The 23,171-nt window shown below is 39.6% G+C and overlaps 1 protein-coding gene across 1 annotated transcript in view; it reads right to left on the bottom strand.

Moving 5' to 3' along the window:
- The window catches only part of nelfa (negative elongation factor complex member A), a 48,220-nt gene that overhangs the window by 8,502 nt on the left and 16,547 nt on the right, over positions 1 to 23,171 (bottom strand). The window contains exons 2-10 of the mRNA XM_072256582.1: positions 16,605 to 16,776; positions 15,933 to 16,094; positions 13,512 to 13,601; positions 12,102 to 12,229; positions 9,602 to 9,671; positions 6,044 to 6,132; positions 5,451 to 5,562; positions 4,359 to 4,660; positions 1,869 to 1,968 (exon numbers count right to left, since the gene is read on the bottom strand). Coding sequence (XP_072112683.1) covers positions 1,869 to 1,968; positions 4,359 to 4,660; positions 5,451 to 5,562; positions 6,044 to 6,132; positions 9,602 to 9,671; positions 12,102 to 12,229; positions 13,512 to 13,601; positions 15,933 to 16,094; positions 16,605 to 16,776 — 1,225 coding nt within the window. The remainder of the gene's footprint in view (positions 1 to 1,868; positions 1,969 to 4,358; positions 4,661 to 5,450; positions 5,563 to 6,043; positions 6,133 to 9,601; positions 9,672 to 12,101; positions 12,230 to 13,511; positions 13,602 to 15,932; positions 16,095 to 16,604; positions 16,777 to 23,171) is intronic.

The following is a 23,171-nucleotide window of genomic DNA, read 5'->3' as shown; positions in this document are numbered from 1 at the left end:
CAACCTTTAGAACGGAGGTAAGGAGGAATTTCTTTGGCCAGAGAGTAGTGACTCTGCGAAATGCTCTGCCACAGACTGCGGTGGAGGCCAAGTCTGTGCATATATTTAAGACGGAAGCTGATAGCTTCCTGATTGGTCAGGGCATCAAAGGATATGGCGAGAAGGCAGGTGTATAGGGCTGAGCGGGATTTGGAATCGGCCATGATGGAATGCTGGAGTAGACTTGATGGACTGAATCGCCTAATTCTGTTCCTGTCTATGGTCTTACAAGGAACAGCATGAGCTACTATACATAGCCTTTGTCAACCTCCCTAAAGTTTTCCACTCAGGCAGGAGGGACTGTGGAGTACCTTTAAGTTACAGAAATTTACTTCAATTTTTTAGTACACCATGGCAGGGAAGCTGTGATCCTAACTAATGAGTTTTTTTAACAGTACTAACGGCAGTACAGACATACTTCAAGACTATAACATTCCATAATACTTGTCAATCTTTCTGACAGTAATAATTCCCCCAGCAAGCTTCCTGAGTGAAATTAAACCAGCAAACTGTTAAAGTGCCACCCAGGACCAAAGTTACCCCAACTTCAGTAGCTGAGTTTCAGTATGTAGGCAACCCTTGCACAAGAGGCTGAACTCTAAAACATCCTGTTCACTAACACGTGAGAGCATATACCTTGCACTCAATGTTCTCAGAGTAAAGGTCCTTAACCTACACATTTCCACTCCACAATCTAGCCTCCTGATAATAAGGATTCACTACGATTTTCAATTAAGACTAGAGGTCATGGGCTAAAGGCGAAAGGTGAAGAGGAACATGAGGAGGATCTTCATTTAGGGGGTGGAACAAGCTGCCAGCGGAAGTGGTAGATGCGGGTTTGATTGCAACACTCAAGTTTGGGTAAATACATGGATGAGAGTAGTATAGAGGGCTGCGGTCCACGCGCAAGCCCATGGGATGAGACAGATTAATAGTTTGGCGCAGACCAGATGGGCCAAAAGGCCAGTTTCTGTGATGTAGTTCTCTATGACTATTAATCTCCATTAAACGTGGGACAATGCAAATAACTTAGAGGGCAAATGCTAGCTGGCGCTCATTAAGTGGATCATACAGAGATAGTCAAGGAAGAACACTTGAATCATTAGGGCATAAAAGTCCTTGGACCAAGTGCCGGTTTAGTATTGATGAGTACTTGATAGTTGGCATGTGCTATATACTCAATGACAAAGCAGCCAGGACTCCCATTCTTGCCACCACTGGATGTGACCATAGATTGAACTTTGCTGTTCTGCTCCCTGTAATGTAATATATCCTAAGCTGACACTTCCATGAGATGCCAGTCATCTTTACCAAGACAACCAACAAGGACTGTTACACTGTGCAACTAACAGCACAGGAAGGGGGTTGCAACTATCACAATTCTTTCTTACCTAGCCTCCTGACTATCATCTGTAGTTATGCCAGCCTTGTAATGAATACAGTCTGAGTCTTGCACTGGGAATCTTAAAGTGTCACTTTTTTTCCAAGAATGATTGTTTAACTTAGCTCATTGACCTTAGATGAGTGCCAATGATCAGTGGCTTATTTCAACATAAGAGAAAGGACAGTGTCTAGATCTTGAAGAAGACAAGGCCGATTGGCTATGAACAGTTTATTTCAAGGTAGGAAATCTTCAATGATTTAAATACACATTTCAAGCTGCTTAACCATTTAATTGTCAAGCAGTAGAAATTATTCATATTTAAGTTATCCAATTGTTCATATTTACAGTAATTAACAGGCCTACCACACAAAAAAATTTAAGTAAGGTGGATTCAGCACTGACAATGCAAGTGGAGGTAAGGATACAAAAAAGCTTTCCATCATACCTCTTGAACCTGCCATAAACCCAAGTATAAGAGCCTTTTCTGGGCGCGTGACTTTGTTTGCAGTCTTGAACATTTCTTGGGCTGCATACATTTGGTCTCTCTGCAAGATATGAATGAAACATGGGTGAGAATAAATGTAACAATGAAAATCCTGATTAAACAAGATAATTAATTGTCGAGAACACAGAAATGCTAATTTAAAAAATAAGATCCATGTTTATCCTCTGGTAATCTGGAAGTCCCATTATACAAAAGAGAAAGGAGTATGAATTTATGGGCACTTCGAAAGGTTTTCTAAAATACACTCATCTCTAGGAACTGGATTCTCTCCATTTCAGTTCAGATTTCCCTGCATAAACATGTTTATTAAATTTAAACCAGGGTCCCAATGGAACATGATTTAAATATATAAATGAAGTGACCTGTCCTTCTAATACAGGGCACACAAAACTAATTTCTGTCTTTATGGCAGCAGGTGTAGGAATGGCAAGTTGAAATTGCCTTCCCTGATATTTCTTTTAACATTCTCTTCTTTTGGGGAGCATCAACCTTAATTCTAGAGATAGTTTTGAATTAACCCACACTTCTTTTCCACTGCAGGCTATATCTTTAGTTTTTTTTTCTGTCTAGATATGGAGAATGCAACATTTTTATATGTTCATTTCATTGGATTCTCCAACTGCTTGGGTATCCTAGCAGTATATGTTTAAAATTTAAGCCTTAATATTAATTTTAAATATCTTCCAAGAAAACTCTAACCTCTGGGCTTTTCATGGAACTTCTTTTTTGCGACAATTGATTCTCTAAAGTTACCATCTATCTATTTCGCAATAGTATAACTCCAACAATCCAATAGCTGCAGATGTGGCATTTGGATCACCAGGTAACGTTTGCTGCTCTCGTCTCTCACGCACCAGGACCCAGTTCCTGCGGTCTTCACTTGCCTGCTTCACAGAAGAGATTATAGTACTGTGCAACATCTGGAAATGGTCAATTAAAAGTGTGTTGGGGCATTAATAAAATCAGCTAGCCTAACATCAATATGCCGGACAATCGGAATTTTACTGTGACAAATAACCTGCTTGGAAATTGTCAACTGAGTGCAGCCACAACCGCACAGGCTTCAAAAATCTGCCACAGTAACTTACTTCATGAACTCTCCAGAGACACTTGTGCCCACAGGGGACACACACTAGAGCTTAAGAGCCTCCGATTTAATCTGTATAGCACCCCAACAGCAACAATTCCATCACCTCTCAACCTGAAGAAGGATCTTGGCCCAAAAGGTCAACTGTTTGTTCTTTTCCATAGATGCTGCTTGACCTGCTGAGTTACTCCAGTATTTTATGTGTGTTGCTTCGGAGTTTGAGGCCTACCTGCAGATTTTCTCGTGTTTGTGTTTGACTTCTCAGCCTCCTTTCCTTCACAAATATGTTGATTTTATAAACTGCTCATTATAATCAAATCTCTCCATAACACACAACGAAGCAAAAAAAAAAAACTGCAATGTTGTAAGTGAATGTAGATCCGTGGGGAGTGAAATAGTGGATGTTTTTTGTTAAGGACCCTTAACTAAAATGGGAAAAACAGTGATTAAGCATGTTTGATATTGCAGAGAACATGGGGAATACTTGTGATAGGGTGCAGATTAAAGTGCTATGGTAAATATTTTTTAAAAACTGTAAAAACAAATTGAAAAGCCTTGAAGATGAAACCAGGGTGGAGGCTTTGAGGCAACAGGTTATCCAAAATCTTTTAGATTTAAAGTTATCTTCTTAAGACTGCAATACGCTCAGACAAGAGACAGGGGATTATTGTGTAGGGCACAATGAGATGCAGTTCATCAAGCTTTGTAATTACTCTAGTTGTACACTACAAACTGTACTCTTGCTATACAAGTGCTTTTGATATGCTGTAACTAGTTATACATAATAAATAAGATGCATTCTCAGTTTCAGTAGGATTGTACTGTCGGCAGCATTTGCTGCATTTAGGAAGCTTTCCCTTCTACACTTTATTAAAGTTTTCCTAATTACCTTAACTCTGTAACCTCTGGTCCTTCACCTTCAATCAAGGAAAACTGCTTCTCATTCGCTGTCTAAAATCCTTAATGAAGCAAAAAACTGCAGAACTTCCTTCAAGCAGCATGGAAAAAAAAAGACAAGTTCCATCTAACGTTGGTGTACATATTTGAGGTGAAGGTGGAGTCACTCCTGCAAAAGTGGTGGAAAATGAAATCCATTTGCCAAATGAACAACGCATCCCACTGTTCCTCAAAATAAGTTTCCCCTGCTATATAATCACAATACAGTGCAAAGTGAAGGCCCACACAAATCTCTTACAAATCTAGACTAAATGTCACAGCAATGCAAAAGTTTCAGTTTGTCTTTTTCAGATGGATACTATTCCCCATTGGAGTAAAGGCAACATGTGGAGAGCAAACTTTTAATTCACTGCCTTCGAAGATCCGGTCCTGTATTTCCTACTTACTGTGAGTGAAAGACTCTTGCGCGGCTGCTGCTGCGGCTGCAATGGCTGCGGCTGCTGTGCCTGCTGCTGTTGTTGTGTCTGCTGTTGAGGCTGTGTCTGCTGCTGTACAGGTGTTGTTGGAGCTGTCACTGTGACAGGCACGGTAGTTGGGGCAGTGGTAGCTGAGGTAGAAGTTGTTGAGCTGCTGTTATAAATTGGGGTTCTTTGTTTAAACTGGCCAGGTAGACCAGAGGTAGGAGCTGTGGACTCTTCCGATAGTCTATTTGTCTGGAGAGCCTCCCGGACTGATCCGACTGTGTTAGCTGCTCAGGGAAGAGGAAAGAACCTGTAACTCATGACTACCATTTCCAACAATCTCAATTATGTGCCACAGAATTGCTTCTTTTATATTGTTTTTTATTAAATAATTTCAGATCTAATCATTGGTTGTACCCACACAAACTACAGATAGACATTGTTAAAGCACAAATACACTAACCATCTATCATTTTATTTCCCTCAAAGCCTCACACTTGGGCTTGGACGCTCACGACAAAGAAAAATGCTATTCAGCTCAAATGGGTTCTTTTAGTATTTTAGCACCATTTTTAACCTCCTTACATCAACATATTCTATCATGTTATTCCTTATAACCTTAAAATGCATCTCAAATTGATATGATAACAAATTGCTCTTAATCATCACATTACTGGGGCAGATATTTCTACCACACCAGTAAATCTGGTGTCTCTGATCATTAGCTTTGAATTCCACTACAAATGAAAATCTGCCCTCACACCTCTTATTTCAGCACAATAGCTTGTTTTGGTGTATGACTGTGTTTTGTGTAATTCACAAGATGTGTACAGCAAAACACTTGGGAGAAATGATTGCTCAGAGGAAAATTCCACCATTAATATCAATTTCCATTGCAATCAGTTAGGCATCCACTAGATGTCTGCCAGAGAACAAGTGATTTAGAGACTGCTACCTCATAGCCCACTGTGACATTTGTTAATTGGAGAACAAGACAATTTTAAAGTTTATGTTCCATCCTTTTAATTAAACACGAGATTAATGATTACCACCTCCTTCTAGTCTGCTGATATTCACCTTGTGGAGTTTCAGAGCTGGAAATGTATGATGATGATGGCACCATACTTGGTGTAGCAGGTAAGTAACTAGTAGATGGTAGTGCATTATCGTTACTCAAAGCACCAAGTTTCTGGAAAAAATACACAAAGAATCAATAAAATATTACTAACCTTTAAAAAAGAAGCATTTATGAAGACAATTAGATGTTTCAGAATAAAATTAAACTTATTATGTGCACACAGGTATTTTTCAACTGCAGGGTCAAGCTTAAAATGATGATAAATTACCAATGATAACTTTAAAACTTTTCTAAAACTATTTATCCACAGGACAGAAAATATACTTTTAGAACAAGCTGGATCATCTCTCACAAAAGTGCTTAGGCCTGTACAGGGGTTTTTAAAGTAATTCACTTCAATATAAAATAAGAAATTGAGTTTTGATCGTTAAGAGGAAATAGTCATAACATCCATGATTGCAGCAGGAGTCTGCTTAAACACTGAGCAAAAAAATCAGAATTTCAAATAGTAACCTTTCAATTTATTGTAATAAATTGTTAAATCACAAGGTTAATTTGTGTCACTTGCATTGATACCTCATCTGCAATTTACCTGTGTGGAGACCAGACCAACAGCATAATCTGGTGTGACGCTGTCAACAACCATTTCTTCTTTGGCAGGTTTTTCTGCAACTTCTGTATCTGAATTTAAGAAGAAAGTTTAGAAATGTCACCAAGTGTTTTAATAGACCATGATAAAATAAATGACAATTTCAGGAATTATTTACATTTTGCTCTCTAGAATCAGACAAGTGTAAAAGTCATCTTCAGTCAGAGGACATTGAAGAAGGTTAACATAGAACATAGAATAATACAGCACAGTACAGGCCCTTCGGCCCACAAAGTTGTGCCGACCCTCAAACCCTGCCTCCCATATAACCCCCCCACCTTAAATTCCTCCATATACCTGTTAATATATGCATTTCAGCTCAGCAGAGGCAGGTTCTTCTACTGTGTTTCAACATGTGAAAGATGTGCAGTGGTTAGGTGGAACAGGAAGTGAAATTTCAGCTTATTGATGTGACCATCTACATTGATGAATAAGATTATCATCCGTTGAGAATAATCAACCTGGTCTACATCAGGTCTAGCAGAAGGTGGAGTAAAACCTCCTGTAGATCACAGCAATTATAACTACTGTTTTATGGAGCACTAACTTCTCACATGGATGTTTCAATTCCACTGACGACATTTCTCAGCCCAAGATTTATTATTTCATAATAAACTTATGTTACAACTATAAAACTGTAACAATAAAGACTGTGAATGAAGTGCTCAGGCTAATTTCAGAAAGCAGAAAGTAGTTGCACTGCATTGTAAGCCATACTTTAAATGCAAGATTTGATTGCTAAACCGTTACAACACTACTACTGCTACACTTAAGGAAGTATAAACCTCCTACAATGATAACTTGTGGTTAATAGGACCTTATTATGTCACTAAGGACATCTCAATTTGCTTCAATTACAAAGCTTGAATCGCCCTAAAAACTCAAGGATCAGATGAAACTTAAAAAGAAATTTTCACCATGTCTTTGAAGATTAAAGCCAATTTATCATTAATTTACAAAGCAAATCACAGTGTATGTACTGAGAGGGGAAGTCCATTACCCAGAATGTTTGTGAAGCAGTGGATTACAAGCATCAGCTTTAAAATCCAAAAGGAACAATCAGGCTGTATATAAGTACAAGATACTGATTTTAAAAAATTATTCTTAAGTAGCCTGATTGTTAATAAAGGGAATCCTTTTACCTTTCACTAGCAAGGGCCCAGCTAATTTGCAGGACAGAGTTTAAAAAAAAAATGTGGCTAAATAAAATTAAAGCCATACAATAAACAGGCAATTGCAACTTGGATACAAAACTGGTGAATGAGAAAGAAAAAAATTATAACCATCAGTTCTTCAGAATTGGAAGGATAATACAACTCTAGTCCAAAATTTCAGTACTGTGATCACTGCCATTTTTAGTACACAATGAAGGACTGCGGTCTGGGCATAATTTCAAAATCTGCATATGATGCCAAACTTCAATGTTCCTATTGATGACAAAAATTATGCTAGATTGCCAGAAGGACCATTTATCCTGGTAGAATGATGATAACCTAACAGAGAAGTCCAAGGTAACACACTAGCTCCCTCCTAAAACATCTATACCTTTCCTTATTTACTCTTTTGATCATCTACACTAATATACAACTCAATTTTACTTGACAGTGCCTCCACGACAAGCCTTACTGCAATAATTTCCATTTCTATAATCTCTTTAAATCTGGCAAAGCAAATGATCCAATGTGTCTAAGACCAGAGCTGCAGTATTATCCAATTCTTTTTAAAGATTTAAAGGTTTTAGAAAGCATACAGATTTCCTAGACTGGTTCCATTGTTTGGCTTCATGGATTCAATGGAGAGGCTGGGATAGATTAGAGAAGCTGAGAAAGATTTGCAGAGCAGGCTAAAGAGAGTTGAAATACAGGATTGAAATTAAAGAAACACTTTTTAATTGCTTTTTAAACTTCAGGATTTGGCTTTCGGTTAGTTGAGACCAAATCATTATATTCCAGAGGAGTTAAATAAAGTGCTAATAGCTAAAGAGATCATAAGATACTGGGATAAAACAGGAATTGGGTACTGCATTTGGATGATAAGGTATGATTATATTGAACAGTTAAAAATCTTGCAGGGCTAAATGCATTCAAATCTAAAGGGCTAAATCACATTTTACATGCCAGTTCCTAAGAAGACACTGTTTTCTAAAGAGGGAGAGTTTAAAAAAAGTGAGCGGAGGAAGTTGGTACATTATGTGTGTCACAGTTCCTAAGGAGACATTGGATTGGGTCTGGATGCTTATGTGGTAAACCAGATCAACACATTTGTGGATGACACCAAAATTGGGAGTGTAGTGGACAGTGAGGAAGACTATCAAAGCTTGCAGCGAGTTCCGGACCAGATGGAAAATTGGGCTGATAAATGTCAGATGGAATTTAATGCAGAGAAGTGTGAAGTGTTGCACTATGGGAGGATCAACTAGGGTAGGTTTTACTCAGTGAGCGTAATTGCACTGAGGATTGTGGTAGAACAGATAGATCTGGGAATATAGATCCATAATTCCTTGAAAGTGGCATCACAGGTAAACAGGGTCGTAAAGAAAGCTTTTGGCACATTAGCTTTCATAAATCAGTTATTGAGTACAGGATTTGGGATTTTATGTTGAAATTGTGTAAGACTTTGGTGAGGCCTAATTTGGAGTACTGTGCGCAGTTTTGTTTTGGTCACCAACCAACAGGAAAGATGTAAATAATATTGAAAGAGTGCAGAGAAAATTTACGAGGATGTAGCTAGGACTTGACCTGAGTTATAGGAAAAGCTTAAATAGGTTTGAACTTCATTCCCTAGAATGTAGAATATTGAAGGGAGACTTGATAGAGGTATACAAGAATTTGAGGGGTATAGATAGGGTAAAATGCAAACAGGTTTTTTTCCTTCGAGGTTGGGTAGGTTTACAACTAGAGGTCATGGGTTAAGGGTGAAAGGTGAAATGTTTAAGGGGAACATGAAGAGGGACTACTTCACCCTCAGGGTGTGGAACAAACTGCCAGTGCAAGTGGTGGATGCAGGTTCTATTTTGACACTTAAGAGAAACTTGGATAGCTACAAGGATGGGAAGGGTACGAAGGGCCATTGTCCAGGGGCAGATTGATGGGACTAGGCCACTGTTTGTAATGAGTTTGTATGTTCTCCCCATGACCATGTAGGTTTCCTACAGATGCTCCAGTTTCCTCCCCCAGTCCAAAGACGTAATGGTTGGTGGATTAATTGGTCATTGTAAATTGTCTCATGATTAGGCTAGGGTTAAATCAGGGGTTGCTGGGTGGTGTGACTCGAAGGGATCGAAGAGTCTATTCTGCACTGCACATTAATTAATGGTTCGGCATATACCAGAGGGGCTGAACCTGTTGCTGTGCTGTAGTGTTCTGTGTACTCTAAATGAACTCCCTCCTACTCCTAATAACTGTTTCTATGGCACTGAGAAATGGATCAACCTCGATTCCAGACCCCCTCAAAGGTCACCTGACACAAATGATTGTGCAGTGAAGACTGGATCTCACTAACCTAGTGTCTTCCTTCTCCTTTTAGCTTCCCGACCAGCACCTACCATATCAAGCTCTGATATGTCCAGCAACTAGAAAAGAACAAAAGATTATTACTGACGTATTTATTCTTATGTGTTTTCTTCTTGATTGAATGACTATAAATTGTACTCACAAATGCATCAAATGAAGACTGTAATTCCCAATAGCTATGATCTTTTATATGTCCAGCTAGCAACTTGGCCTCGCAAAAAACAAGACAAAATGCTAAAGGAACGACAAGTTGCCGCACGATGAGCCACAAAGTGCCGAGAGGAATAATGTAACATGATCTTTTATAGAATTTTCAACCCACATTCATTCACACAGATTTATGCCCATCAAGTCAAGATTGATATATAGAGCAGATTAAAGTGAATGCTGTGTTATGTAGCAAGTACACACAAAAACAATCAATTTATCCATGTTCCAAAACCTTTATAAAATGCACGATGTTGACGCGTGTGGAGGCTTGCGTGCTTCAAGGACTCCATCAGGTGATGCCTACTCATGTTGGGATGACTGTAAACGAGATGCCAGTCGAAGATTGATCCAACCTGGCTCCTGAACGGACACACTCGTGCCTGCCCTTCCTGGGCATCACTTCATCATTTGACAAAAACCAATTAGAAATGTAAAGAGAACACCTGCCATATGAAATAACAACAAATAAAATGCATAGCTTCTGCCTCAATCTAAGTGGAGCTGGGTAACAAAAGCAAAGGGAACATTTTTGCTATTGATGAAAACTGTCGGAGGAGGGCAATGGTGGCGTTCCACAGCGATCCATAAATCCACAAAAGATAGGAGTATATTTAGGCCATTCAGCCCATCGAGTCTGCTCCGCCATTTCATCCCAGCTGATCCATTTTCCCTCTCATGTACTGGGACCTCTGCTGTTTGTCAAAATAATAATATATAAAATAGATGATTATCTGGTTGAAAACATAGATGGGTGGGTTAGTAAATTTGCAGAGAATATGACAATTTGGTGGTGTTGTGGATTGTATAGAAGACCGGCAAAGGATACAGTGGCATACAGAAATGGTAGATGGTGACTAACCCAGCAAGTACAAGGTGTTGCACTTTGGGAGATCAAATGTAAAGGAACAGTGTACTGTTAACAGCAAGACCCTGAACAGTGTTGAATAGTGTCCAAGTCCATGGCTCCCTGAAAATGGTTGCCCAGGTCAATAGGGTGGTAAGGAGGGTATTTGCCATGCTCGACTTTATTAGTCAAGGAAATGAGTTCAAGAGTCAGAAAGTTATGTTGCAGCTTTATAAAACTTTAGTTAGGTTGCACCTGGAGTACTGCATTCAATTCTGGTCACCCCATTATAGGAGGGCTTATAGAGGCTTTGGAGAGAATGCAAAAGAGTTAAATCAGAATGCTGCCTGGATTAGAGAATATCTGCTATAAGGAAAGTTGGACAGACTTAAGCTGTTTTCGCTGGTGTGGCGGAAGCTGTCTGGAAATTTGATAAGAGGTTCATAATACGAGAAGCAAAGAGAATAAGTAGGTGGTATATTTTTCCTCAAGGTTAAAATGCCTAATACCAGACGGCATGCATACAAGGTCAGAGGGGTTAAGTTCAAAGGAGATGTGCAAATTTTTTTAAATACAGCGAGTGCTGGGTGACTGGAATGTGCTACCGGGGTGGTAGTGGGGGGAAAAACAAGAGGCATTAAAGATGCTCTTAGATATACAGGTGCAAAATGCTGGAAGAACTCAGCAGGTCAGAAAGCATTTTTGGAAATGAATAAATAGATGATGTTTCAGACCGAGACCCTTCATTAGGATCTGCAGAATATGTTATAGATATGCAGATGAATGTACAGGAAATAAGATATAGATACTGTAGGAAGAAGGGATTAGATTAGTCGGGCATTTGATGACCAATTTATTTAGTTCAGCACAACATCATGGGATGAAGGGTCTCTTCCTGTGCTGCACGAATGTATGTAAAGGCACATTTATCAGATTGATCAAGAAAAATAACTTGTGAAATACTGTTCCTTTAAAAATTATGAAAATCTTCAATTACTTACTCATTTCAAGGAAGGAAACAGTGTTTTTGGTTGGTGTTTAGAAAAGTGTTATTTTAACCTTGCATATACAACAATGTTAACTGAAGGGAATTTAAGGTGTACCACCGTAGTATGCCGTTTGGGTAAGGAAATTCAACCTTATGACATATGTAATAAAAAAATCTGTGATATAGAATAAAAATTCATTTATGGAACTTAGTAAGAAAATTTTAATCAAAGGCAAAATGTGAAAGAAACAAATGAAATCAATTTTTGGCAAGGACTCACACAGAGAAAACTGCAATATGGTTTTCTGGGAGTAGACTAAAGAGTGCACTGTAACACCTGTTGATCCATGTTGTGTCATAATTAGACTCGACTTGGTTTGAATCAACAAAATATGCACAGTAGACACATTAGCAGAGACCTTAAACTCTGCCACTGAATAAACTAACCTTCACTCCTCTCTCTTTTCGCACCGGTGTCCGAACAGCCATTGGTGTTCTGTTTGTTGATGGACTGAAGACACTGGGAGTAGTGGGGCTCCGGAATGGAGCTTGCTTTGGGATACCTTTGAGGGGTGCTGTAGAGTCAAATAAATGTCATAAATGTATAAAGCCACAAGTTTGGCTTTAGAAAACAACTGTACCTTTATGTTCAATCACGTTACATCGTTAAGCAGAATTTTCTAATGTTTAATATCTTCACTTAAGGTCATCTGCAGGTTTTACATTTTGCACAGCTTGCCCTGGGGGTTGGAGGTGTGTTTCTATTTCTGTGTGAAAGGGGTTAGGTAGATGGATGGTGGGAGGGAAAGGGGCTTGTTTTGCTGCTGTTACTGTTGCTGTATGTGTTGTTCTGCTGAACATTGTGGCATGCTATATTAACGCTAAAATGTCTAGCAACGCTTGTAGATTGCCCCTGCACATCCTTGGATATGTTGGTTGTTAACATAAACCAGTGGTCCCCAACCACTGGGCCGCAAAGCATGTGCTACTGGGCCGCGAGGAAACGATATCAGTCAGCTGCGCCTTTCCTCATTCCCTGTCACGCACTGTTGAACTTGAACATAGGGTTGCCAACTGTCCCGTATTTGCCGGGACATCCCGTATATTGGGCTAAATTAGTTTGTCCCATATGGGACCACCCTTGTCCCGTATTTCCCCCGCTAAGGTAGAGCGTTCCTATGAAACCTTTTATGCCGAAACGGTGTAAAGCGAAGAAGCAATTACCATTAATTTATATGGGAAAAATTTTTGAGCGTTCCCAGACCATAAACATAACCTAACAAATCATACAAATAACACATAAAACCTAAAATAACACTAACATATAGTAAAAGCAGGAATGATATGATAAATACACAGCCTATATAAAGTAGAAATAATGTACGTACAGTGTAGCTGGGAAGATTAAGCCAAAACCGATTTGTGGGGAAGAAAAATCGGCACGTATGTGCATGTCACATATGCGCACACAGGTGCCCGCGCAAGGCGTCATGGTCATGGTAGTCTTTCTCGGGGTAAACCCAAGTGTCCCGTATTTGACTGCTACTTTTGTCCCTTATTTAGGAGTGAGAAAGTTGGCAACCCTAACTGTAAAAGACATGTTGAGGTGAGTTTAACCCTACTTGAACAACACCCCCCCCCCCCACCCCCGGTCCGCAAGAATATTGTCAATATTAAACTGGTCCGTGGTGCAAAAAAGGTTGGGGACCCCTGACATAAACAATACATTTCACTGTATGTTTCAATGTACATATGATACAGAAATCGGAATCAGAATAAAAGCACACTGCAAATTCAAAGATAAGATATTGATCTACTTAGAATATGGATTATATATTGGTAACTAATAATACATACTAGTGGTATCGAGTTTCTTAACCAAACCTCTCCCTTTGGCTAGAAAAGGCACTCCAGAGGTCTTTTTGAGCTGCTGTGCAGTTTCTGTTGCTGTAAAATAAAAAAACAAATTTTGGAAATAATCTAAAAAAAGGTACACACCAGAGACCAGAGTTGCATTGTAACCAAGCTGTGTGGAGACAAAGAAAATCCTGAGAAGATAATCTAATCTCAAAAGCATTTGTATTTATCATTTAAGCTACTTGAAGCATTGACAAATAAAAATCTCACTAAACTGAAGTTACAATTCTAGACTGAGAAAAAAAATGCCAAAATACTTCTGAAAACAAGGAGCCACTCTGTCCCTCAGCCCAAATGGTATATATTCTTTTTAAGACTAATGAAACAGCATTTTCATGCAATTACTCTCTCTTAAAAACACACACACACACACAAATACTTTCCCAAATTCTATTCATTTTTCTTCCTGGAACTGAAGATGTTCAAAACTTATTGGGGTGTACCATAATGTAAACAGACTTTTAGGCCTGCTATTCAGTTTTGGTTAAGTGTTGGAACATGGCCAATGCTTGCAAGGCTACATTTGTTGCTATTTTCCTGTTTACCAGGGGCATCACTAACCAGGCATTACAGTGGATTCTAGTTAATTGAGCCGTTTGGTTAATTGGTGTGCCGCTAATTTAAGACAACTCTTAAAGAACAGAAAGCTAATTGAGAAAATAGCTGTGATTCCCTTTGTTTATTTGGGACGCTCTGCCACTTAATTGGGGCAGGAGACTGTTGCTGAACAGTTCCTACCTAGCATCAGTCGCGTGCAATTGTTTGGCCATTAGGCATTAAACCTTGCTTAGAACGAAGAGTTTTTAAATAGCATCATTTGCATGCTTTTCTGTTAAAAAGAAACAGTGATTTTTGTCTTGATAGGTGGCAATAAATAGGCAGTACGACAATTGAGAATTGTTTTGCTCACTGCAGTTTCAAGTATTCAGTTTTGGAGATGCTGGAAATGCCAAGAGTGAAAATGAAACAATTTCAGTACTTCAACAAGTTAGAAACTATGAAGAATTTGAAGATGTCAACAATCATCTTGAATGTTACAGTGAAAATGAAGATTTGGAGGAGGTAATCATCAAAAACATTGTATGAAGGCAGTCCATTACATCCGCTAGGTGTCTGTGCTGACTTTGTTCATTTGCGGTCAATCAAAAGAACACAGCTGCGTACATTGCATGAATTCCTCCGCCAATAAGTATTAGAAACTAATGCACAGTTTTATAGTACTGTAGTACTATTGGTAGAGTTCTAATTTTTTCTGTACTTCATTTAAATACAAAGCTTGTTACTAAGTTAAATGGTAGTCTGTCTTTTTTATACCTTTCTAACTATTTCCTTGAAACTTCAGCTAACTGGGGCAGCCACTTAATTGGGCCAAAATGCACTGGCTCCAATGTGGCATAATAAACTGGAATCCACTGTCCTTGAGTTATGAGAAATATAAGGGGTTCTTTTAATGGAGGGAGGGATGGGGGAAGTTAGCCATTCCCACCGTTAAAAAACTCTAGTGCTCTGTATAGCTTTTTTTCCTTGTTGGCCTGCAAATGAGGTATATTCACCTCACAACAGACAATGTATGATTTAAATTCATATATCTTAATTTTCTAGTGTAGTACTGTAATTACCAGAGTTATAGATATTCTCTGCACAGAAGGAAGATGGGTTTTCCAGCTGGAAATAAGCCATTTAGGTCAACCCATACTTATCTAGGTTTTTAAGGGGATCTCTAACTCTACAAACCTTTCATAAATTGAGATTTCACTCCTCTCATTCTTTGGGTGTATATGTTTACCAGTTCCTTTCTTATCTTATCTTATATCTGTCTTCCTGGTAGACTACATTATCTACAACTGTCAATTTACATACATCTCATTTAAACCTATGCTTAGACTCCTCTGTCCATAGGAAAGCAACCAGTTTGGCTAATACTTTAGATGAGCTTAACTGTGGCCCTGCAACGTCCTTGCAGGTTTTCTCAGTATGTTATACCTCAGGACTTTAGGCAATGACAATTTCCAGATCCTTCACACATCATAAAGTAGCACTACCTTTTTCAACCAACATCCAGTCATTATTTTTCAGTAGAGAATGTTGTAATATAATTAGCAACAGGAATTCTGCCCGATTTTACCTTACAGTGAGCTCAGCACAGGACACAACCTTGGATTTTCTGGCCTACATCACTTAAATGTACAATGGTGGTATGAGACTACATAATCTTGAACCTATATATTTTGCATCATGGCATTCTACTTTTCAGTTGTACTCCCCTCTTTAATTTGATTAGAAGGGGCTCTTGTGGAGTATATATACACACACCAGAGAGGAATACAAGATTCAGAGATAGGTTACTAAAGAGTTACTCACACTTTTGTAACAGTTCTGCTCTGAGCGTGGCACTTTTGGGTTTTCGCTTAAGTTGAAAATGCTTCACTGGTGGCGTGAGGGGTCCCACGAGGGTTGTCAGGGCATTTTTGTTCAAGTACTGGCACTCCAAAGGCAACATAGCAGAGGCTTCACATTCATTAACTAGTTAGATTTAAAAAAAACTAAAAGGTCAATCTCCCGTGCCTACCAAAAATGTTCAAAACAATAATAAGATTGATCAAATCACCAACTGTAATTATTGATTTGAAACACTGCCTATTTGATTAGGCAGTGCATTTAAACCCATATGGGATGTTGACACAGAAGACAAATTATCTCCACAAGGACCAATGACAAAAAAAAGCCAAATAAAAGCACTGATGGGTGCGGGGGGGGGGGGGGGAGAGGAGGGAAGAAGGGTGGAGGAAGTGGAATTTTGTGAAAAATTGTCATTTGGAATGTGGATCATAAGCACTTAAAAAGTGATTTGATGGCTGTTTTCTTATTAAAATATCTATTAGCTAAATTTTCTCAATCCCACAATTAACACCTGAAATTTAAGAGCATTGTACTACACCTTTAGAAGTCATTGTTACTTCAGGTATAGGAAAACTGGTTCTAAGATTATATTTGTGAGAACGTGTGTGTTGGATTTCAACCTTACTAAAATACCTTTTTCTCGGAGTTCACCAAGAATTTCTTGTAAATTCTGATTGTGTTCCTCTAGTTCAAGGTTGAGTGAGCCAGTGTCAGGAAACGTTTTTAGAATATCTGCTACCATCTGAACCCAGGAGTCAGAATCCATTGCAGCAAGATGCACAATTTCAGTCAAAGAATTTTTCATCTGTAAAATAAGCAAATATTTGCATCAAATAAACACAGAAAGTAGACCAAATTGGAAATCTGTAAAATCATATGTTGTAGCAATTTTATTCTGGGTTTCACTCCGCGCTCTTCCCCCCAAATATCAAATAAGTGAACAGATATGCTAGAAAAACAGGACATTTACTCCCAGACCAAAGATTCTAAAACTGGAAGGCATGAGATCAGGAAAAGGGGCAAGGAGGTTTGGTAATGGTCCAAGGAGGAGTGTATTTTTCAGTGGGTGTTTGGAATCTGGAAATAACTGGAGGAGGCAGGTTCTTGAACATTTTAGTCAAACAATTGAATCGACAAAACACAGAAGGCTATGGAGCAAGGGATGGTAAATGAGATTCATATAGATGGCTGGATGAACGTGGCCCAAAGGATCTGTTTTAATGATGTATGATTCTGCGAAACAAATGAGTAGCAGTCACTCTGCTCTATCCCTGTACAGCTTTCAGCTGTGTACATACCTATATATAGGAGGTAGCAATTTGCTCTCAGCAACCACACATAAATTTAAGTCTGTATCTCAAAATAAGACAACAAAAGAAAGCAGATTCAAAAATATAACCCTATTCCAGATGCCTGCCAACTTGCTGTGAAATTCATGGAGAACTTGCATTTTGCTACAAGCAGAGCCATGTGATCAGTGTTCAGAACCAGGGACGATGCTAAGGATGTTCTACGAATGTGTGGTGGCCAGTGCGATCATGTTTGATGTTTGTGTGCTGGGGCAGCAGGCTGAGGGTAGCAGACACCAACAGAATCAAGAAACTCATGTGATGTTGTGGGGATGGAACTGGACTCTCTGACGGTGGTGTCTGAAAAGAGGATGCTGTCCATGTTGCATCTTGGACAATGTCTCCCATCCACTACATAATGTACTGGTTGGGCACAGGAGTACATTCAGCCAGAGACTCATTCCACTGAGATGCAACACAGAGCGTCATAGGAAGTCATTCCTGCCTGGGGCCATCAAACTTTACAACTCCTCCCTTGGAGGGTCAGACACCCTGAGCCAATAGGCTGGTCCTGGACTTATTTCCTGGTATAATTTACATATTACTATTTAATTGTTTATGGTTTTATTACTATTTATTTATGGTGTAACTGTAATGAAAACCAATTTCCCCCAGGATCAATAAAGTATGACTATGAAAGAAAAGATTAGCACGAGGACCAATGGGAGGGGATAAAACAGCAGGAGCTGCTGAGGATATTCCCAATTTTGATTACAAAATTGTTCACCAGTCCCTTAAATAATAGATATGACAACAAAAGAGGCAATGTGTGAGTTTTAAATTAGTCACTGATTCTTTAAAAAAAAAATACAGATTGTCCTGGGTAGATAGACCTGGGACACAGAGGCAGACTTGATAGGAACTGATGGCATTCAGAAGGATCTGCTAATGAACAGGTGCAGTAGATAGTCTTATCTGCACCCTTTAGGACCTGTGGCAGCAAAATCAGGAATCTGGCCATAGACAGTGAATGTTATAATAGGAATAAGGACAGAGATGCTGAGAATAGCGAGTGGCTCAGATTTATTGTAACAAGCAATGTGAGAGTCAAAGATTTATTTCAGAATTAGAAAGGTATCCATGGATGGTCTAGAAAGGCTTAGATACAGTGATGTGGAGAGGATGTTTCTAATAGATGGATAGTCTAGGACCAGAGGGCACATCCTTCAGAATAGGAGGACATCCCTTCAGAATGGAGATGAGAGATTTCTTTAGCCAGGGTAGGGAATCTATGGAATTCATTGCCACAGATGGCTGCACAGGTCAAGTCACTGGGTATATTTAAAACAGAAGTTGATAAATTGCTGATTAGTAAGACCATCAAAGGTTACGGGGAAAAGACAGGAGAATGGGGTTAAGAGGGAACATAAATCGTATTGGTATAATCTTATGTTCGCCAAGAACATAAAAATACTGTTGATGTAAAGTTGATGCAGCAATCATGAAAATGGTCTCCAACTCATTTATTATAGGGGAGGTTAAAGCAACACGAAAGGCTTCAGGTATGCAGAGACAGAAAAATTACCCAAACGAAGAAACATAACAAAATAACTTAGAAAGCAAGTAACAGATGAAATCAATTTGGAGCTTGAGGGAAGAGGTAGTGGTGGTGGATGCAGAACCCAATGATTCTTTGAAAATTGAGAAAGAACAGAGTTGCTCAAAGAGAACATACAAAAGCACCAAATATCAAAGTATGACTCATTATATGAGCGCAGTTTGGGAGGGGTCTGGGAAAGCATACTCAGGATTTAAGAGCAAAGAGTGCAGCAAGGAGTCTTGAATGTCAAGGGGAAAGGTTTTACAGCAAGTTTTAGCCAATGGTAAATCACCTACAAGTTTTGAATAGTAAAAACTAAGCTGACATATCATTTTGCATATGGTGCAGAAGACAAGAGGTGATAATTGTCTTCTTTTAGAATTCAAAGGGAATTTAATGGCCAGGCATAAGAGTTAAAATGAATCAGAGTTTCCAATATTTTCTGTTTTAATACAAACTCTTGTATTAGTTGAGTTTGCTGTTAAAGATGAAAGATTAGCTTTATTTGCCACATGTACACCGAAACATGCGGTGAAGAGTATATTGACTGACTGCATCTAGGCGTGGTATGGAATCACCAATGCCCTTGCCTGGAAAAAAACCTACAAAAAGTTGTGGATACAGCCCAGTTCATCATGGGTAAAGCCCTCCCCACCGTTGAGCACATCTACATGCAGCACTGTCACAGGAAAGCAGCATCCATCATCAGGGACCTCCACCACCCAGGACATGCTCTCTTCTCGCTGCTGCCATCAGGAAGGAGATACAGGAGCCTCAGAACTCTCACTGTCAGGTTCAGGAACAATTATTATCCATTAACCATCAGGCTCTTGAACCAGAGGGGATAATTTCACTCAACTTCATTCACCCCAAACACTGAACTGTTCCTACAACCTAAGGACTAACTTTCAAGGAATATTTCATGTACTCAAAATTTATTGCCTATTTATTTATTATTTCATTTATTTTTATATTATTTTGTATTGGCACAGTTTGTTGTCATTTGCACATTGGTTGCTCATCTTGTGTGTAGGTTTTCATTGCTTCTATCATGTTTCTTTGTATTTACTGTGAATGCCCATAAGAAAATGAATCTCAAAATACTTTACTTTGAACTCTGATTTGAACTTTGAAACATACAATGAGATGTGTAGTCTCTGATAATGACAATTCAGTCCAAGGATGTGCTGGGGGCAGCCCACAAGTCTTGCCATGTTTCCAGTTCCAGCATAGCATGCCTACAACTTACTACCCCTAACCCGTATGCCTTAGGAATGTGCATGAAGCGGGAGCACTCAGACAAAACCCATGCATTCACAGGGAGAACATCTGAGGATCCTAGGTACTCACATTATATTGACTCTGCCTCTTGTCGCTTCTCCCATCAAGCTCTGAAGGCGACCCTCTCCGCCATGAGGAGGTATTTGGTGTCCCTATCCCAGACCCTTCCACACCTTCAGGACACTTTCTTCGCCGTCTGTAATGGTCCTACCCGTTATTTCATCCTTCGTCTGCTCCATGCCTGACTTCTCTGACTTCTGCTAATGCCCCACCTCCCCCTCACACCCCATCCATTATTTATTTATATACACACATTCTTTCTCTCTCTCCCCTTTTTCTCCCTCTGTCCCTCTCACTATACCCCTTGCCCATCCTCTGGGTTTCCCCTCCCTCCCCCTTTTCCTTCTCCCTGGGCCTCCTGTCCCATGATCCTCTCATGTCCCCTTTGCCAATCAACTGTTCAGCTCTTGGCTCCATCCCTCCCCCTCCTGTCTTTTCCTATCATTTTGGATCTCCCCCCCACCCCTTTCAAATCTCTTACTAGCTCTTCCTTCAGTTAGTCCTGACGAAGGGTCTCGGCCCGAAACGTCGACTGTACCTCTTCCTAGAGATGCTGCCTGGCCTCTGCGTTCACCAGCAACTTTGATGTGTGTTGCAAACCCTTTACAAACTCCTTAAAGAACCTAGAGTGCTGGTGCCATAAAACATTATGCTGTCATTTTGCTGTTCAAATGAGCTACTGTATCTTTTCTACTTGATAGGTTGACGACTATAATAGGTAACTTAGTGACCTCTGCTGGCAATTCTGTATGTGCAAGGGATACCAATGTGATTCAGCCATGCTATTTTATATTAATTTAATTTATAGGTACAACATGGTAACAGGTCCTTCCAGCCCAATGGATCCACACCATCCAACTACACTCCATGTGACCAATTAACTTACCAACCCTAAGTCTTTGGAACGTGGAAGGAAGCTGGAGCACCCAGAGGACAGCCACGTGGTCACAAGGAGAATGTACAATCTCCTTGCAGACAAATTGAACCCCAGTTGCTGGCACTGTAAAGCTAACCGCTGCACTACCATGCCCATGCACCCCCCCCCAAATAAGAATAGGTCGGTCACCCTTGCCATTCAGGTTTAGATAAGCTCAGCTCTATTTGTTACATGTACTTTGAGACATCAAAACGATCAGCACAGACTGGGGAAATACTGCAGGCAGCCTGCCAGTGTACCATGTTACCAGGCCGAAGTAGCATGCCCACAGCTTACTAACCCTAACCCGTACATCTTTGGAACGTGGGAGGAAACAGATTACCCAGAAGAAATTCGCGCAATCACATGGAGAACGAACAAACTCCTTACACGCAGCAGTGAAAATTTAACATGGATTACTGTAAACCATGCCAGGTATCTCCCAAAAATCCAGACATTCCCCAATATAAAAAACAAATTCACAAAATTCTTCTGCGTCTCTTCCCCTAATATGCCACCTCTGCCACTATTTGCCATCCATTGCCCCCGAATGCATTTTCATTGGCCTTGCCCTTGCATTACCCACCACTCCACAGTCCTTTAGCTCACTGCAGTCCATTTCATCTTTGTCCCTCAAGTTTGAGGGCCACAAGGTCAATAATTTACCCCACTACAGCTATAAAGCTAGACTTAATTAGATCTCCATTTTCCTCAGCTAATACTGCTTCTTTAGAATTACCCTTAAGTGCAGCAAATTCCACCAGTTTTTGTTAGAGCTACTTTACTCCATTCCTAAGCTTCTGGAAGTTTAAAGGAATGGGCTCAGGAGACAACAATACTCAAATGAAGTCAAACTTTAATCTGTAAGTAACCAAAATGACAAGGAACTACCAATATCTTAACATTAATAAAGATAAACTTTTGTCAAAACGAAATTTTAAGCATTTTCAATGCCTAGAATGGGGTCGGCAACCTTTTTGCCTCTGTCACGTATTAATGAGCAGACGGTGGGCCAGATAAATGCCATAAAAAACTTGAAATATGGGAATTATCCATTTAAATACATCTAGTTATGTTTTGCCTCAAATTAATGAATAACGCATGCTAGAAAATAATTTGTGCTTAACCAAGGATGCCAATTAGTAATCAAAGAACTCAGTTTCGTTGCAATTTATTTCAATCAAGGGATCTTTTGAATCTATTAAAAGGACACAAAGAATCTTTAAACATAAAATGTATGAACATGATGCACTGAACAGTGGTAAATTAAGTATAATAAAAAAAGAAAATTTTAATGCAAACAGTTGATAAATCATTGTGAAACTTGATGCTGTTTGTTGCTTGAAAGCTTCTCAATATTGGGTGTCAGACTTGTTGACGACATTATCCAGATAGGCATCAGTCAATCTTGTTCTCAAATGGTTCTTGGTGTGCTTCATTTTTGAAAATAATTGCTCACACAGATAAGTGCTGCCAAACAATGGTGCCATCTTTTTTGCATGGTCCACTAAGTTAGGACACACCCTATCCTCATTATATGCGTCTTCAGACAATGCGGATTCACAGTTATATGAGGAACCTATTTCTACCAACGTCTCCTTATATGCATTCAAAACTCACAGTTATGCGAGGAGCACTGCTTTCCCGCCTATACAAGTCACGTGCGCACGCCTCACAGTCTCACTGTTGGGTGGGTTGAGAAGCACCGCTTTCCCACCAATACAAGTCAGGTGCACACGCCTCACAACCTCATGCCCACCAGTCTCGCATTCGTTTTCGCAAGGTGTGGATGCATGATCTTAAACTTCTGTTGGTTTTACCTACGGTGCAGTGATTTTGTGCTTGAAATATTTAACTATGCCCCTAAGTGTCCGATGTCATGTCCTGGGCCATCAGCTGAGTGGCAGAGAACCGCTTTAACACTTGGGAAAAAAAAGTTGGAAATTATAAACAGCACGGCATCAGCTGAAAGTAACACAGCTCTGGGACACTACTGCCGGGAACAGAATCTTGCCTTTAAAGTTCTTTTGTTGCTTGACAATGTGCCAGCCCAT

Source organism: Mobula birostris, chromosome 4 (genome assembly GCF_030028105.1).
Source record: "Mobula birostris isolate sMobBir1 chromosome 4, sMobBir1.hap1, whole genome shotgun sequence".
Lineage (NCBI taxonomy): Eukaryota > Metazoa > Chordata > Chondrichthyes > Myliobatiformes > Myliobatidae > Mobula > Mobula birostris.
This window is presented reverse-complemented; position numbering and strand designations above follow the sequence as displayed.